This window comes from Lepus europaeus, chromosome 8, assembly GCF_033115175.1.
Source record: "Lepus europaeus isolate LE1 chromosome 8, mLepTim1.pri, whole genome shotgun sequence".
Classification (NCBI taxonomy): domain Eukaryota; kingdom Metazoa; phylum Chordata; class Mammalia; order Lagomorpha; family Leporidae; genus Lepus; species Lepus europaeus.
The window spans coordinates 88,687,581-88,707,047 of NC_084834.1; the positions used below are offsets into that span (position 1 = coordinate 88,687,581).

Consider the following 19,467-nt stretch of genomic DNA (forward strand, 5'->3'; position numbering starts at 1 on the left):
TCTATTTAATTAGCCCTTTAGGTATCTGTGTAGGAGATCCAAAAACATTTGAGAGTTAGTACATTGTTTTTAAAAGATTTATTTATTTACTTGAAAGTCAGAATTAGAGAGAGAGACAGAGACAGAGACAGAGATCTTCCATCTGCTGGTGCACCCCCCAAATGGCCACAACCACTAGTGCTGGGCTGATGCAAAGTCAGGAGCCAGAAGCTTCATCTGAGTTTCCCAAGTGGGTGCCGGGATCCAAGCATTTGGGCCATCTTCCACTGCTTACCCAGGTGCATCAGTAGGGAACTGGATCAGAAGTGAAGCAGCTGGGGCCCAAACCATGCCCATATGAGATTCCAGCACTGCAGACAGTGACTTAAGCCACTGTGCCACAGCACTGGCCTGAAAGCTGGTACATTTATTTATCTCTGTATCTTTTTGCCATTGCCTCTTTCTCATGCCACTAGAAGACCATGAGCCACAAAGGTGGTGGTTTGTTTTTCTGTATCCCTATTCTCTGCAAATGTAGATACTATTTGTTAAGTGAATGAATGAGTGAGGTTTTTTTTTTTTTTTTTTAGATTTTTTTATTTATTTTTTTGACAGAGTTACAGACAGTGAGACAGAGAGAGAGAAAGGTCTTCCTTCCGTTGGTTCACTCCCCAAATGGCCACAATGGCCGGAGCTGCGCCGGTCCGAAGCGAGGAGCCAGGTGCTTCTTCCTGGTCTCCCATGTGGGTGCAAGGCCCAAGCACTTGGGCCATCCTCCACTGCACTCCTGGGCCATAGCAGAGAGCTGGACTGGAAGAGGAGCAACCGGGACTAGAACCGGCGCCCATATGGCGGAGGATTAACCTGGCGCACCACAGCGCCGGCCCCATGATTGATCCCTTAATCATCACATAGTGTCCTTCTTTGTCTCTTTTCACAGTTTTTGTGTTAAAGTCCATTTTTTCTGATATTAGAATGGCTACACCAGCTCTTTTTTGGTTTCTGATAAGAAACCTGCCCAGAAAAGTGAGTGTAGCAGATTGACCCCACCCCTCTCTCTAAAGATGTCTGTATCCTAATCCTTGGAACCTATACATATGGTACTTAACCTGGTAAGACGGATCTTGACGATATGAAGAAGTAAAGGATCTCAAGGTGGGAAGATGATCCTGGGAAATCCTGGTGGGCCCAATGTCATCACTAGGTTCCTTATGAAAGGGAAGCAGGAAGAGTGGAGAAGGTCATATGATGATGGGGTGGGTGGTCAGAGTAACGTGAGAAGAGGCCATGAGCCAGGAACTGCAGGTGGTGAGTGAGACTCTTCTCTGGGAAGGAGCTCAGCCTTGATCAACTGATGTAGTCTGAATGTTTCCCCCAGTGTTCCTGTGTTGGGAACCTAAGTCTCCAGTGCAGCAGGGTTCAGAGTGGGGACGTTGAAGAGCCAGTTGGGTTAAGAGGGCAGAGCCATCATCAGGGGAGTTCAGCCCCCTTCCCTCTGCCTCTCCTCTGTGCTCTCACGTTGTGATGCTTTGTGTCATGCCATGATGCAGCAAGCAGGCCCTTACCAGAAGCAATACTTCGATCTTGGACTTCCCAGCCTCCTGCACCATAGGTCAAATAAGCTTCCATATTTAGAAACTCTCCAGTCTATAGCATTTGGTTCTGGAAACCCTGAGTGCTCTAAGACACCTTGTGGGATGCAATTTGTACATCTGGACCATGGAGCTTCACAATAATACAGTGACATTGTTTTCAGACATGAAATCTGTGATAATTTCTTACAACAGCAATAAGAAACTATTGCCTTGAGTAAATTAAATTCTAAGGCTGTGTTTCTTCATTATTATTATTATTTGCTAACAGCTTTGTTGGATATTTCAAATGTATTATTCCATGATTGTCTGCGCCTTTACTAAGTGGTGTAACCTTCGCCAGGTCAGTTTTGAAATGTTTTTACCCCTCCAGTGAGACCCTCATGCCCATTTTACAGTTAATCAAATGTCTAGCCAACTACTAATCTACTTTTTTGTCTCTGTGGATTTTCTGGATGTTCCATATAAATGGAATCATGTGATCTGTAATCTCGTGTCACTTTTTTCACTTTGCATGTTTCCTTATCTTTAATGGAGAATAAGATACAATACCTTCCTCCAAGGACAGTTGTTAAGAATTAGGTCATGAATTTAACATACTATCCAACATATAGTAAGTAGGGAATAATGGGTTTTGTCCCCTCTTTCAGCTTATTATTTTTGTTACATTTTCTTCAGGTTCATGAACAATTTTGTGAAAACGTAATAGAATGCAATGTACTGCTCTTGCTGTACTCTTCGTTGTTGTAAGCAGCATAAATCTAACTTAGAATAGAATTTTTTGGTGTGGGATAAAAATCCAAATTCCATGCTTTTCCATGTTTTCTCCCTGTGAGATATGGTGTTCCATATGCCAGGTGGCCGACTTGCAAAGTGAATTTCTAGAGCACTATTTAGGGACTGTCTGTATTCAGATGGAAGGTTTTGACTTTAGTTTGAAGTTAAAAGAGGTCTTTTGCTTGGTGCTGTGCAGTCAGCAGAACAAAGGGGAAATATAAAGATGTTAGTTCTAACTATCTTAATAAATAATTCTGAATTCTAAATATAGAATGCCAGACAGAATCGAGCAATTCTGACCATTCTATGTACATTCATTCTTTGCATTATCCTTGTCATAGTCATAAGCCTAGAGTTTCTTTAATTTGCCCTAATTTGACATTACAGAGCACCTTCCTGATGGGACTGGACTTGACAAAATTGCCATGAGAGATAGAAGTGTTGGAGGTTGGAGTAATATGTTATCAGCTACTGTCCTTGGAGTTCTTATAGTGTGTTGAGCATTGTTCTATTTTACTTCCCTAACCTATTTATTTATTTATTTATTTGAAAGTCAGAGTTACACAGAGAGAGAAGAGGCAGAGAGAGAGAGGTCTTCCACCTGATGGTTCACTCCCCAGTTGACCACAACAGCTGGTGCTGCGCCGATCCAAAGCCAGGAGCCAGGAGCTTCTTCTGGGTCTCCCACGTGGGTGCAGGGGTCCAAGGACTTGGGCCATCTTCTACTGCTTTCCCAGGCCATTAGCAGAGAGATGGATCAGAAGTGGAGCAGCCAGGTCTCGAATCGGTGCCCATATGGGATGCTGGTGCTTCAGGCCAGGGCATTAACCCGCTGCGCCAGAGCGCCAGCCCTAACCTTTTTTTTTTTTTTTGAATAGTTGATTAAACCTGTTAACATATATCCTCTTCCTGCTTCCACCACTACCTCAAATGCAAACTTTTGTGGAACTTTATCCATCTCAGAAGTAACAGTGACTTGCCTGGCCTCTGATACTTGAGTTGCTGGTGGGTGGGTGAAAGGGCAAGTTGGTAGATTGGACAATGGCTGTCTTGTGTATCTCTGGGAAGCTGTAAATATAAGTTCATGGTAACAAGTTCATTTCCATTTTTGCTAAAGATAAAGTTCTTATTATTCATGAAAATTAACAGAGTGCTCTTTGGCTAAAACATACAGCATCATATAGCACGTTATCTAGTTTTGAGTGTCATTAAGATTACATTGCCTTATCTTGTATTTTTTCAATCCCACTTTGGCTTAGCTCTAGACAGACCACCAGAATTTAGGGAGAATAGCACTTTACTTTTATAGAAGTAAGCAGCCTCTCTAACCATTTATGTCATTTCCAAATACTGTGGCTCATTTTGGCTAGATAAGGGCTAACACTAGAGTTTATGCATTGTTCATAGCCCATTCTTTGATGTTACACTCTGTTTAAGCACTTGGTTGCTGTTTAAGACTTCTATACAAGAAGAGATGAAGTAGAATAGCCAAGAGGTGCAGACAACCCAAATGTTTGTCAGTGGATAATAAACAATATTTTTTTTCCACGCTGGAATATTATTTAGGAAAGGAATCCTATCTGGTGCTACAACATGGATGAACTTTAACAACACTATGCTAAGTGAAATAAGCCAGTCAAAACGGACAAATCTTGTACGGTTCCACCTATTTGATAAACAAAATGGTAAAATTCATTGAAATGAATAGAAAGAAATAGAATAGAAAGAAAATAAAAAGTAGAATAGTTATGATAAGCAAGAAGGAGGGAGCAGTTATTTCTTGGGTGTAGTGTTTCAGTTTTACAAGATGGAAAAGTTTTGGAGTTATGTTTCACACCAGTATGAATATATTTGACACTACTAACTAAACACTTAAAAATGAGTAAGAGGATAAATTTTTGAGTTGTGTGTTTTTCATCACTTTTTTTTTAAAAAGAGGCAAGGAGCTGAAATTCAAGTTAATCAAGTTTGCTACTTAAAGAAACCTTTCTATGGTATTCAGTGGACTAAGGCTTAGGATGAAGTACATTTACCTATCCATAGTGTAGAATAAAATACGAGCAAGATGGTTTTCATGTACTTTACACTTTGACCATGCTTTAACTAAGGTGAATGAGGTTCCTGCAAGCTTATATCTGGAAACCACGAAGCTGAGCATGGCTTTAAAACAGTTTCTTTCAAAGTGTTGTAAAAAGGATTTGAGACACTGAGCTGTTTTCCTGCTGTTTTGGTAGCCACCATTGTGCAAGCCCACTGAGACTTGAATATGGATAGACATCGCCACAATAGAGGGTCCAAGTTTTCCTTTATTTTTAATAACAATACAGGCTGGGCTCTTAGTAAAGACCATACGTTTCTTGGTATTTATTTCCCTGGCAAGCTCTGCCAATGTTTCCTTAACCCATTTGGAAGTATTCCAGTTGTTCCATTTCAAAGGTTGTTTAGGTCAACTATTGCTGGGTTCGCCTGTAACGTGCTTGCTGAGGAGTATTCACAGTGGAGATGAGATGCATTATATATGCTGTTCATCCCAGTGCTATCAATAAGAACACTGGGTATAGCCTTTACACTGCATTTTACACAACATTCATTTGGCTCATTTATGCACAAGGAAGAGAGTAACTTTTTTAATGATGTGGACTATGAACTATGAAGGAAAGTTCTGCTTTGGGGGTTATGTGCGTGCTTTAGTTCCCTCTAAGCCATGCATGGTAACCTGCTTAGTACCTGCCCTTAAAGATACCCCTGGCAATGGCAAAAAATAGCCTCACAACAAATTATGGTTTTTGCTTTTAAAGTTTTATTCATTTATTTGAGGGTCACAGAGAGGAAGAGGCAGAGAGAAATATCTTCCATCTACTGGGTCACTCCCAGATGGCCACAACAGCCAGCATTGGGCCGGGTCAAAGCCAGGAACCAGGAGCTTCTTCCAGGTCTACCCCCATGGGTGCAGGAGTCCAAACACTTGGCCATCTTTCATTGATTTCCCAGGTGCATTAGCAGGGAGCTGGATTGGAAGTGGAGCAGCCAGAACATGTAATGGCCCCCAAATGGGATGCTGGCATCACAGATAGAGGCTTTATCTACTACGTCACAACAGCCCCAGCAAATCATGTTATATAATAGGCTCTTAATAATAAATACTGTGATAGAAGAGTAAATGAATTCTGTGAGAATAGGGAAGAAATGGTTCATTTTAAAAAATTTATTTATTCATTTGAAAGGCAGAGGGTCTGAGAGGGAGGGGCATAGACACACAGAGACAGAGAATGACAGTCTTCCATCTTCCATTACTCCCTAAATGGCTGCAATAACCAAGTCTGGGCCAGGCTGAAGCCAGGAGCCAGGAACTTCATTTGGATCTCCCTTATGAGTGACAGGAACCCAAATATGGGGCCATTCTCTACTGCTCTTCCAGGCACATTAACATAGGAGCTGGATCAGAAAAGGAACAGCTGGGACTCAAACTGGCAGTTGGATATGGGATACCATCATTGCTGGCAGTGGTTTAAGCCACTGTGCCACAATGCTGGCCCCAGTTAATTCTGATAGAGGAAAAAGAACACAGTGTGGCTGAGCGTTGGAAGATCTGCAGAATCTGGTACGAGAAGGTGAACCAGAAAGATTTCCCAGGAAAAAGCATCATGATGAAAAGCTCTGAGGTTGAAAGTTAATTGTTGTTCTCGGACCCTAAGGTGCAGGGGACAAAATGATGACAAATAAGATTAAAAGTTACTTGAGGCATTCAGACTGCTGACGGTCTGATCTGGATTGCTTTTGGTGGCCATAAAATTTGTAACCAAGTTGAAAACTTAGACTTCTATTCACTTTTAACCGTGAATTTGAAAAGCTTCTGTATGTGATGTCCTGAAATTAATCATTTAAATGAAAGGTGAGATTTTCCCCTCTAGCTTTAAAATGTAAAGTGGTCCCAATGTAAAGTGGTCCCAATCTGAAGCTGAGTTGCTACAAAATCCTTGCGTGTGGATTTGGTATTTGCTCTTGTATTTGGTAATTTGTGCTCTCAAGTCGTCCATCACCTACCACTCGTGCCATCACATCAGACCATTTCTTCACAACAGTAGAAGGACAGAAGTGGAAGAGATCCAAGTTGTCATTGAGAACGAAACCCAGATTTTTGAAGATGAGAAGGTTTCCAGAGAAGTCAAGTGCCCAGGGGGATGCATGTGACAAAGAGCAAAAGCCGCTGGCACGGCTGCTCTGGCACTCTGGCAGCTCCTCCCAGTGTGCAGCCCAGCACAGGCACCAGCCAGCAGCTATACCCCTCTATATGTGAGCCCCACTTCCCTCTCCACGAAGTTCCTGGTCACAGTTCAGCTGCTCTGCCTCACCCGGCTTGTCTGAAACATCAAAGATGCCCTGGCTGCTTCTGGACCTTGCAATTCAGCGAGAGCTGAGGGCTGTCGCAGGGAGTTGCGGCTCTTCTCTGTTAATCCACCCTTGAGCACCAGCCTTGCCCTTGTGTATCTGCAGGAATTGTGGGAAATTTCACTCAGCTCTTCAGTCGGAGCACTCTGCTTCTTCCAGAATGTGTTAAAGCCCCTCTGAAGGGGATCGTGTCCCATCAACACTGTTTGTCTTCAGGGCACTGGCATTGGCATGCCTCTTAGTCCTGGTAGCAAAACCCATCCACCCTTTTACCTCAGTGCTCTCTGCCTGAATGCTGTTAACAGCCTTTCTGAAGACATGCGAGATATTTTGTGAAATAAGACATTGCAAACTTTTTAGAACTTTTCAAAATGAAAGCAATGGTACCCCAGCTTTTGTGCAGCGGGATTCTATCTGCTTTACCATTGTAAATTTAGTAATACTTATCCTTAAGAATAAAAATCAGCTACTACTTTTTCACTAGTTTGTATCTAAAATAGACTAAAACATATACAGTTGTCTAGTAATAATTTTTGAAAAATTACTTTTCTACCCAGATGATTGTTACTTGATAGCAAACATCTGGATATTTGAACATGTTTGAAAGACTAACAAATTATTTTCTCTTTTTTTTTTTTTTTTTTTTTTTTGACAGGCAGAGTTAGAGAGAGAGAAAGGTCTTACTTTTTTTTTTTTTTTTCCATTGGTTCACCCTCCAGGTGGCCGCTGCGGCCGGCGCACCGCGCTGATCCGAAGCCAGGAGCCAAGTGCTTCTCCTGGTCTCCCATGCGGGTGCAGGGCCCAAGCACTTGGGCCATCCTCCACTGCACTCCAGGCCACAGCAGAGAGCTGGACTGGAAGAGGAGCAACCAGGACAGAACTGGCGCCCCAACCAGGACTAGAACCCGGTGTGCCAGCACCGCAGGCGGAGGATTAGCCTAGTGAGCCGCGGCACCGGCCGACAAATTATTTTCAATGTATCCAGACACCATAGCTTTCTTTTTAAAAAAAAAAATTATTTATTTGAGAGGTAGAGTTACAGACAGTGAGAGGGAGAGACAGAGAGAGAGGTCTTCCTTCCGTTGGTTCACCCCCCAGATGGCTGCAACGGCTAGAGCTACATTGATCTGAAGCCAGGAGCCAGGTGCTTCTTCCCAGTCTCCCAAGCGGGTGCAGGGGCCCAAGGACTTGGGCCATCTTCCACTGCTTTCCCAGGCCACAGCAGAGAGCTGGATTGGAAGAGGAGCAGCCAGGACTAGAACCGGCACCCATATTGGATGTCAGCACCACAGGCAGAGGATTAACCTACCACGCCATGCCGCTGGTCCCCATAAAGCTTTCATATATGAAACTTTGAATCTTATTGGTGCTTTTGAGAAGAAAAGATTTAAGTTGTATTGATAAGTGGTATAGTTGTTTATAAAATCAATAATGTGGGCAAAAATTAGGTGCTGACAAACATAATTTCAATTGACTAACTAGAAACAATGCCAGCAGTGCTTGAAAACATGAACATTGTCCAGGGCAAGACCAGGCACAAAAACAATTCTGGAAATTTTAGTTTCCACTGCCTCACCTTAGTTCTACAGAACAATAGGAACTTTATTATTTAATGTTATCTTTAAAAAAAAAAAGCTCCAGTTTTCCATTTATAACATATAAATGAATATAGGTCAGTCACAATAGATTCAAGGATAGGACAGTACAAACCTGAAAACTTTTACACCTCTTAAAATGGTTGTTAAACCTGGCCTTGAGTGATTTCTTTTGTTAGATTTTTCTTTGGCAAGGAAATATGAAATGGGGAATGTTCCAGCATGTCAGCTTTCTGTTTTTTTAAAGTTTACTTATTTGAAAGACAGAGTGAGACAGAAGAAATGAGAGAGTGAGAGTGGGGGAGGGCAGAGAGGGAGGGAGAGGGAGAGGGAGAGAGAGAGAGAGAGAAAGAGAGAGAGAGAGATTGATTGATTGATTTCTTCCATCTGCCCACTTACTCCCCAAATGCCTGCAATAGCCTAGGCTGGACCAGACCAAAGCAAGGAGCCAGGAACTCATTACAGGTTTCTCAAATGGGTAGCAGGAACCCAAGCACCTGGTCAATCAGTTGCTGCCTCCCAGGTGCATTAGCAAGAAGCTGGATCAGAAGCCAAGGTTGCAATCAATTCAAGGAACTCCAATATGGGATGTTGGTATCTTAAGCATCAGTATAACCTGCTGCACTACAATGCCTTCCCCTATGTTAGCATTTTAAAATTGCAGTATATAAGTTAAGGACATAACATCTACATAGAATTTATGTAAATAATACTGGACAATTTAACCAGGTGATAATGCAGTAGGTACATTCAGGCCTGGATAAAAATGATGTTTTCATGAAAATGAATCAAATGATATCAGTCCAAAAAAATTACAAATGAAGTAACTCATCACCACTTACCCATTATTACTCTGTGTTCCTAATGGCTCAGATTAAGACACAGAAGACTTTGTGCTGTAGGCTCCCTCTTGTCCACAGCTTTACTCTCGCACTTTCAGTTACCAACCATGGTCTGAAACATTAAGTGGAACATTCCAGAAATAAACATAAGGTTTAAACTATACAACATACTGAGTAGAATGACAAAATCTCATACCATCCTGCCCAGAACATGCATCATTGCTTTGTCCAGTGTATCCATGCCATATATGCTACCTGCCTGTTAGTCACTTAAGTATCTGGTTTGGTTCTCAGATTGACTTGAGGTATTGCAGTGCTTGTGTTCAGGTAGCCCTTATGTTACTTAATCATAGCTCCATGCGTACTGGCGCTGGCAATTCAGAAATGCAAAAGAGAAGCCTTGAAGGGTTTAAGTGAATAGGAGAAAGTTTTTGATTTAATAAGGAAGGGTGGAAAAAGTCATATGCTGAAGTTGTTAAGATCTATTGTAGGAATGAATCCTCTAGCTTTGAAATTGTGAATAAGTGATAAGAAATTGGTGCTAGTTTTGCAGGCACTGTGAAAGGTAACAGCCACAGTATGTGATAACTGTGGAATATGGAAATATGTTAATATGGAAAAGGCATTCAAGGTGTGGATGGAAGAGATGAACAGAAAATGTGTTCCAGTTGACAGCAACTTGTTGCACCCAAAAGGGTTGAGCCCATACAAGGACTTGAACGAGGGATCCCCTGGAGTGAGTGATACCAAACTGTCTTTTTACATGGATTCAGGACTAGGTTTGGACTGAAAGATAGGAAAATGACTGAAAAGGCTGTATCTACCAAGATGGGAAGAAGTTGATTAAGGAGAAGAGATACTATACCATCCAAAGCAAGTCTTCACCAGCCATGAAGCCAGATTTTTCTGGAAGAAGATGCCTTATAGAACTTGCTCACATAAAACTATGAAAGAGACATCGGGACATAAAACATGGAAGGACATATTAGTATTGTGTGGCATCACTGTAGGGCATGTTACTAATCCAGGCATGGTATGCAGAGCAAGGACCCCACACACTTTCAAAAACAAAAATTACCTACCCATTTCTGGCACCAGAAAGTGTGGATGATAAGCATCTTATTTATGGAATGATTCCACCAGAACTTCATCCCAAAAGTAACAAAACAAAACACATTTGGAAGAGGAAGGATTGGAATTTAAAGGCCTGTTAATAAATGGTGCACCTGGCCATCCCGAATCTATTTGCCATTAAAGTGAAAATATTGAGATTTGGTTTTCACCCTTACATACAGTCTCATTGCTTGGGCCCCTTGCTAGGGGATAATTTGGTTTGTCAAAGTCATACATGCCTGTCAGGTGTTTGGTCCTGTTTAACCAGCAATCAATGCAAACATTAACCTGGACATGATGCTAAAATCTTCCATTATTACTGAAACGTTCATCATCAGTAACATTCATCAAAGCCACAATGGGTGGATTAAAACCAGATACTCTCATTGTTTACTGGAAGGATTTGTTGAGTGAAATCATGAATGATGTTAAAGGCTTCCCGGGGAGCAGTGGAGGTGTTAGAAAAATCACACCCTGTGCAAGACAAGTTGATGGAGAAGGTATTTGTTGACATGATTGATATGGGAGAACATATCAAAGGCCATTGAGAAGGATTAACAAATGAGAAATTGGAAGAAGTTGTTGAGTCTTCTATAGTGGAAAATGAAGAAGAAACTGAAGCAGAACCAGCAGGGTGGACATTACCAAAATTTGCCAGAGTGTTTCAAATTACAGACATTAAAGGACAAAATTGTGGGACACAGTCCTTAGAAGCAATGTAGCATTGGATTTATTTGTATGCTCACCAAAGGATTACAACCTCTGCAACTACACTTTTGTAACTTAAAAAGACACCAATATTTCATTAATGTTCTTGCAAAAGGTTTTTTTTTTTTTTTTAAAGACCCTTCAATTCTTGAGTACCCCAACCATCGTCATGTGTCCCTGGCCTCCAACTCTCGATATCATCATGGCTCAGTGATCCAGGATCACTCAAAGCAGATGACTCTCCTGACATTTCACCAGAAGGTCAAGAGTAGCCCAGCACTAGGTCACAATGCCTGTCATTCACCTCACTTCATCTCATCACAAAGGCATTCTATCATTTTGCATGATTATAGTAATGGTGAGTACAGTATATTAAGATATACTGAGAGAAATAAAAGACCACATTCATGTAAATTTTATTACAGTATATTGCTGTAACTGCTCTAGTATATTTTTATTGTTAATCACTTACAGTGCCCAGTTATAAGTTAAACTTTATCCTAGGCATATATGGGTAAGGTGCATTGAATTGATCAGGTTTGGTATTCATCATTGTCTTGGGCATGTGCTGGAGCTCCTGGAGCGTAACCCCCATGTCTAAGAGGGGGTTGCTGTACGTATAATCATCATCATTGAGAGAGCGGAGAAGGCTAACCAGTAATGTTGACTAGCAACATTAGAAATAAAGATTGAAGATGGCCACACAAGTGTTAGTTTGTTATTTGCTTCATTTTCCTAGGTAGAAAGAGTGGATGGAAACTTAGCAAATTGCTGTTTACAGTGAATAAATGTTTAGTTTTGAACTAAATATTTAGATCAGGACTAGAAAGATCTAATTTGATAGCATTTCCCATGTAAATACCCAAGTTCAGTGTGCAACAACAGCATTACTGTGGAAGCTAGCATCTTACTCTGCACATTTAAAAAAATGGTATGATTATTTGTAGTTTGCAAAATACATTTTTTAAAGTTTAGGTTTCTTGAGATACAACTTATACTTTGAAATTTACTTTTAAAAGAATACATAAAATGCACCTTTTCTTAGGGTAGTGTTCTAAGCTTAGAGAAAACTCATTCATTCACAGTCACCACAATTAAGATACCACTTCTGTCATTCCAGACAGTCCCCTCGTGTCCCTTTCACTCAACACCTGCCTTTTCCCAGCCCCTGGCAACCACCGACTCACTTCTGACCTCCTAGTTTTACAAACTATTCTTCCCTCAATTGTGAAAAATTCATTCTCACAAGACCTCTACAATATTAATATTACTATCATGTCAGTTTTACAGTGAAGAACCTAGGCTTCCTAAGCCACTTCCCCATAGTTGTACCCCATGGGTAGTGGAGCAGGGACCTGATCCCTTGTCTTCTAGCTCAAGATCCTGAGTGCTTCGCTCAGCCCTTCCAGGTAGCACCTTGCTCCAAAAGCCTCATTCTTCTCTGTGTTGTTCAGTCACCTCCAGGTGGATCCCATTTTAGAATCTGGTATTAAATTTTCACAATAACATGGTAAAGAAACTAGAGCAATGTTTTAGTGTTTTTAGACTTCTTAGACTGTTTCCCAATCACTCCAGGCTCCCATTAACTCAACACTGCAGAGGCTCTGTGTGTCTGCGTGTGGCACTGTGTGTGTATCTGTATTTACTGCAAAACCTATCCCCTTCCTCCCCTCATCCTTGCAGGACCAGCCTTTCTCAAGGCTTGAGCATACTCCTCCGTGGCTCTGTTTCACTCCCTGACCTTGATTCTGCCCTCTGAGCCTTGCTTCCTTTTTCATGAAAGGCAGCACCTGCTTACAGCTGAGTAGCTGTATCAGCCTACTTCTAGCCAATGGAATTTTGGGGATCCAACTGCCTGCCTTCTTTTTGTGCCCTTTCTGTCTCTTTCATTCCAACTTAGCTGTGTGCGGGTGACGAAATATACTTTACAAGAACTTTGAGTCTGTTGTGGATTTTAGCAAGAATTCATTTCCATTTTTTTTTTTAAAAAGAAAACATATCCACAGATCTTTTCCAAATAATCCCTTTTATCTTTGGCTCATAGACAATGGCTATGAATTCCTAGAGACCCTTAGAGTTGATGGCAAGGATCTGTGAGACAAACCAATAAACATGTGAAGGGGATCTTTGGCTGAATAGCAGGATTTTGGTCTTGCTGGGGTTTTAGCAAAAAGTTCTGTGCAGTCACGCTCTCAATCTCTGCTGTAGAGCCTGCTTGCCTCACAGTGACTCTCTTAATTTTAGTGTCTGTTGCCATCTGGAGAGTCTTGGAATTTTAAAAATCAATTTTCATTTCCTTTTTGTGTGAGTTCCCTCAATTTCTTTCTCACTCTCTTATATTTTACTGTAAGTGGCAAGATGAATCCAGATGGTACTTTGAAAACAGAGCCTGGAAATCTCTTTAACTATATACCTAAGCTCAATGCTTACAAGTTCTGCTTCCCACACAACTGCAGGATACAATTTTGCTAAGCTTTCTGCCAACATAACAAGAATCTCCCTCCTTCCAATTTCCAGCAATATGTCCCTCATTTCCTCCAGAGCCTTCATCAGTGGTGTCCTTAAAGTCTGCTCAGGGCATTTTGTGCTTATCTAGGACACTACCTAAATTCCTTCTGGCTTTCCCCACTATTCAGTTCCAAATCTGTGTCTACTGATTAGATATGTGCTATGTAGCAACACCCCACTAACAGGTACCAAACCCTGTATTCCGTGTTTATTGTTGCTGTAAAAATTACCACACGTTTAGTGGCTTAAAGCAACAAACATTTGTTGTCTCACAGTTGGCATGGATCAGGAGTCCAGGGCCTCACAATGCTGAAATTAAGGTGGCAGCTTGGCCACATTTCTCTTTGGAGACTTGAGTTAGGAGCAGACTGTGCTTCTAACCTCATTCAGGTTATTGGCAAAAGTGATTTTCTTGCAGCTGCATGACTAGGGACCAAGCTTCCTACCGGGTGCTTACAGCAAGAGACCACCTGAAGCACCCATAGTTCACTGCCATGTGGCCTTATCACAACACAGGAGCTTATTTCAAGGCCAACAAGTGACTCTCACTGCAGTCTGCTGAGACTGAATCTCTTATAATGTATTATAATCATGGAGTGACATCTCTTCGCCCTTGCTGAATTCCAAGTCACAAGTGCTGTCTACCCCCAAGGGCAGGGGTTTATACAGGATGTAGTTCACTCCAAGGCATATTGGAGTATGTGTCTCACAGATAGGCTAGTAGGCTGAACAATGGCGCCTAAAGATAGCAGCTCTTAAAAAAAAGATTTATTTTATTTATTTGAAAGACAAAGTTACAGAAAGAGGTAGAGAACAGAGAGAAAGAGGTCTTCTATCTGCTGGTTCACTCCCCAAATGGCTGCAATGGCCGGAGCTGAGCCTGTCTGAAGCCGGGAGCTTTCCCCAGTTCTCTCACATGGGTGCAGGGGCCCTAAAGCTTGAGCCATCATTTGCTGCTTTCCCAGGCACATTAACAGGGAGTTGGATTGGGAGCAGAACACCTGGGACTCAAACCAGCACCCATATGGGATGCTGGCACTGCAGGCTGAGGCTTGAATCCTCTTCACCACAGCACTGGCCCCGAGGTAGCAGCTCATGTTAGTTTATTTGGGGGAAAAAGTCTCTGTTGACATGAATAAGATAAAGACCTTGAGATAAGAGGAATACCCCAGATTCTCTGGGTGGACATGGAAGGCCATCACATATATCATTGCAAGTGGTGGGCAGAAGGAGATTGGACATGTACACAGAGGAGAAGCCCACATGTGAAGATCAAGCAGGTAGAGATTTGAAGATCCTAGCATTGATTAAAGATTAGGGGATCCAGCCACAACCTCGTGCTGGCAACCATGAGAAGCCGGGAGAGTGAGCAACAGATCCATCCTCCTCGTAGCCCCTGTAGAGGGTAGAGCCCAGCTGACGCCGTGGTTTTGGCCCAGTGATACTGCTTTGCTCTTCTGACTACCAGAAATGAAATGCAGTAGAATTATGTTTTAAGCCACCCAGTTCATGGTAATTTGTTACAGCAGCCAAAAGAAAATAATACAAATGGGTATTGATTCATGGCTAAGTGTTGCTTTTTGTGTGCATTTCACTGGTTATTCAATGAGGCAAGGATTCTTTCATTAGGTTATGGCTAGTGTAGGTGTTTTCTTCTATGTGTTTTCCAACTCTTATCTGTTGTCTTTTCCTTTTATATTTCTTCTTTTTTAGTGATTAGTGTGAGTTCTTTGCACTGCCTATTAATCATAAATCAGTTGTATGTGTTACTGAAAAAGATCTTTGTCTTCCATTCTGTAGCTTCTTTTTGCTTTGTTTATGGCGTATTCTGCATTCTGACTTGTTTTCAACTTCCTTTATTATGGAAAATTTTAAACATACCCCCAAAAAGAGAAAATAGGATAATCTTCCATGTTCTTATCTACCCAGCTTCAACAATTACCAGTATTTTTCCCAAAAGTATTCACTTTTTCCCTTTAAGTTTTATACCTTTTGTTGTATTATCTAAGAAATCCTTAATGATTGTGTTGGTATTATTGTGCTGCTCAGTATTGCTGTTATTACACTCATTCTTTTTCACTGTTACATAAATGTTATGTGTTGGGGCCAGCGCTGTGCCATAGCAGATAAAGCCACCTTCTGTAGTGCCGGCAGTGAACCAACGAAAGGAAGACCTCAGTCTCTCTCTGTCTCTGCCTCTCTGTAACTCTGCCTTTCAAATAAATAAATCTTTTAAAAAAATTTAAAAATGTTATGTGTAACAATTTTAACATATTAAAAAGCATTATTAATATCAGTGTTAATCTGTTACTTCTTCCTGAATAGCCTATAGTTTTCTTACTCAGTATGAACTATTAATTCAGATCTTGGGAACTTCCAATTGTCCAAACAACATCATGCGTATTACCATAGAGTTTGTTGAAAATCTCACATATCTGCATAAGAAAGCTAATCATTCAAGAGATGCCAAAATAAAAGTGAGTCAACTAAGCTGGTATTTTTGTTTTTTCTACATAATCCCTCTCTACTTTTCTTATTTCTAGTGTGTCACCTGGACTCGAAGGCATGAAAGAACAGGACCTTTGCAATAAGATAATGGCTAAAATCTTGGAAAACTATAGCACGCTGTTTGAAGTAGAAGATCAGAAATGTGAAAACCTGACCAAGCTGCTTATTGTAAAAGTAAGTAATTTGGGGATTTAATTTTCAGCATTGCTATCATTTTGGATGGAAAATTTCATTTAAATCATCCTTTGAAGATTTTATTTAAATCATTCTTTGTCATATACAGATTATTATTCCTATGAGTGTCAAGTCCTTCTGAAATGTTTCTTCTATCAAATGTTTATTAAGTTGAAATGTAGTTTTCTAAGATTGGAAAGAATCATGGTTTTATGTTTCCTTATTGCTTTAAACCATCTCAGAGCACTTGCGTGAGCCGGCTCGGCTCCACCCTTTTTATAGAAGCCTGATGTTACAGCAGGACTCTGTGCCTGTGGCAGTGTTGAGGAGAGCCAGCTTCTGATCAGACTGGAGATTCCTGGAGGCAGCATGACTGTATCTTTCTGACTCTCCTATGTCTGGCACACGTTCAAGCTCAACCTCGGATTTTTAGTCCCTTATATGGTAGCTGTCATCTTAGTAGGGAATTTTCAAGCCCTATAAAAGATTCCTTGGCGACACTGTGTACATTTTTTTATGCATTGGTGAATAATTTGTAACATATCCTTTACATGTTGGGTAAATGCATGTTGGTCTCTCTAGAACCACAGTTGAGAGTCCAAGGATAAACATCCAAACCAAATCCTTCAGATGTGGGGGGAAAAGGAATGCATCTTATTTCTTTCTCAGTTATATTGCAATCCGTCATGATGGAGCTGATGAGAGAAGCTTCCTCAGGAGGCTTCCTGTGATTTACCAAATTCACAACCCATGCTGATCTGTTGTTGATTCACATGGCAATGGATGATAAAGCCAGAGGCACTTGGTTTAGAGATTTGAAGAGTGTTTTCATCTCTCCTTCCAGTGCAATCCATGACTTGGAAGAAGGAATGAAATGTAATGGTATCAAGTAGCATCCTACTGAAGCAGGGAAGGAGACAATCTAGGTTTTGTTAACTAGCACTTATGCTGTCAATGCAACAGACTCCCTATGAGGGATAGAGTGTGTCTCCTGAGAACTGAGAGGAGTGCATTTTGCAGGCACCATGCCAACCCGATAAATAGACTTTAAGCTGAAATTTGAGATACAAGGAGAACAGTGTTAAGATAAAATAATTAGAGACTGTCAGGTATAACCAAAGCTGAGAGTAAGATGGTAAAAAAAAAAAAAAAAGGTGTCCTGGGTTTACAATAGCAAGTAAGAAAAATCCACTTCATTGTTTCCACAAGAAAATTAAAATGATTTTAAATACAATATATCTTCCTCAAGTTTGCTCCTCTGATGTCTGTAGCACTTTCCTAAAGGTATCTTTTTTTTAAAGATTTATTTTTTTTGAAAGGTGGAGTTACAGAGATGCAGAGAGAGGGAGAGAGAGGTCTTCCATCTGCTGGTTCACTCCCTAAATGGCTGCAATGGGAGCTGGACGAATCCTAAGCTAGGAGCCTGGAGCTTCTTCCAGGTCTCCCACGCGGGTTCAGGCACCCAAGGACTTATTCCATATTCCACTGCTTTCCCAGGCTACAGCAGAGAGGTGGCTCGGAAGTGGAGCAGCTGGGACTCAACCAGTGTCTATATGGGATGCTGGCACCACAGGTGGTGGCTCTACCCACTACACCACAGCACCGGCCCCAAGATATCTTTTTAAATATTAAAAAGTGATTGTCTTTGTTACAGCCATATTTCTGATAAACACTTTTTAACTTTTTAATTAGTGCATATAAGATATCAAAGTAACCTAAGATATCAAAGTAACTTATATCAAAAGTTTTTTTTTTTTTTTTTTTTTTTTTGACAGGCAGAGTGGATAGTGAGAGAGAGAGACAGAGAGAAAGGTCTTCCTTTTGCCGTTGGTTCACCCTCCAATGGCCGCCGCGGTAGGCGCGCTGCGACCTGCGCATCACGCTGATCCGATGGCAGGAGCCAGGTGCTTCTCCTGGTCTCCCATGGGGTGCAGGGCCCAAGGACTTGGGCCATCCCCCACTGCACTCCCTGGCCACGCAGAGAGCTGGCCTGGAAGAGGGGCAACCGGGACAGGATCGGTGCCCCGACCGGGACTAGAACCCGGTGTGCCGGCGCCGCAAGGCGGAGGATTAGCCTAGTGAGCCGCGGCGCCGGCTTATATCAAAAGTTTGATATAAGTATCAAACATGACAAAAATAGATAAATATCTATAAGATTCAATAAAGTCGTCTAGGTGAAGTGTCCAGAGGAGACTACTGGCTTGTCTGTAAGAACGTGCACATTCCCTAGCTCTTGCCGTCTGGTGGCTTGTGTCACCAAGGTACTCTCCCAGCATGAAGGCCATCCGCACATGTGGGTCCTTGATCTTTGACCACAGCCATGAGCCAAAATAAACCTCTTTTCTTTATAAGTATCCAGTTCTGGGTATTTCATTATAGTAGCAAAAAATGGACTATGACAGACTAGAAAGAGAGTCCTCACAAAGACTTCCTTTCAAGCAAGAGAAATCAGAGAAATAGTAAGGGAACAAGAGCTACTCAATATGCATTCATGATTTAGCAGAAAAGCTTGGGTTGCAGACAGCATGCAGTTTGAATTTTATGCTGTCAGCAGAGAGCATGGGGGCAAAAGAAGAACAACAGAAGGCGTGTTTGCTGAAAGCAGGAATAGGTTATGATCAGCTTTGTTTTGCAGGAACATCGTATCTGTCACCAGTGGACAGGATCTGGGGCGGGGATAAGCCTAGAGGTGAGAGACAGCTTGAAACTGTGTGGCTAACATGAGGCCTCCACTACAACAGTGCCAGTGGGGGATGGGCAAGAGATAGCAGTGCTAAGATTTATGGAAAAGGCAGACTACAGATCCCAGTGGGAATAGAAAAGGAACCAAGGATAAAACTAAGGCTTCTAGCAGGGCAGGTGTTACAGACTGACATTTTTGGTCCCCTCCAAATTTGTGTCTCAAAATGCTAAGGCCCACAGGAGTATAAACAAAGGCTAAAAAAGACAATCATATCACAAGATGTCCATTTCATTCCTATACACTTTTTGTGTTCTGTATTAACAGCCACATACCAGAGAAAACCAGATACTTCTCTTTTTGGGACTGGCTTATTTCACTAAGCATATTTGTTGAATATTATGGTTAGTGGTGAATTAAGCCTGTGATTATAGAGTGGATTGAAATTATGTCTGCAAAAATTGAATAACAAAAAAAGGAAGAAAGGAAGGAAGGAGGGGGGTTGTGGGAGGCTGAGGGAGAAGAGAGGGAAGTATGGTTATCATACTGTACCTGTGAAATACTGAAATCTGTTCTCTTTACGTTAGTAAAAACATTTTTAA

General features: G+C 41.5%; 1 protein-coding gene across 4 annotated transcripts in view; it reads left to right on the forward strand.

Moving 5' to 3' along the window:
- Positions 1-19,467, forward strand: part of FAM13A (family with sequence similarity 13 member A) — a 359,592-nt gene that overhangs the window by 124,147 nt on the left and 215,978 nt on the right. For all 4 annotated transcript variants that reach the window (XM_062199865.1, XM_062199863.1, XM_062199866.1 and 1 more), the window contains one exon: positions 16,047-16,185. In XM_062199865.1, coding sequence (XP_062055849.1) covers positions 16,047-16,185 — 139 coding nt within the window. The remainder of the gene's footprint in view (positions 1-16,046; positions 16,186-19,467) is intronic.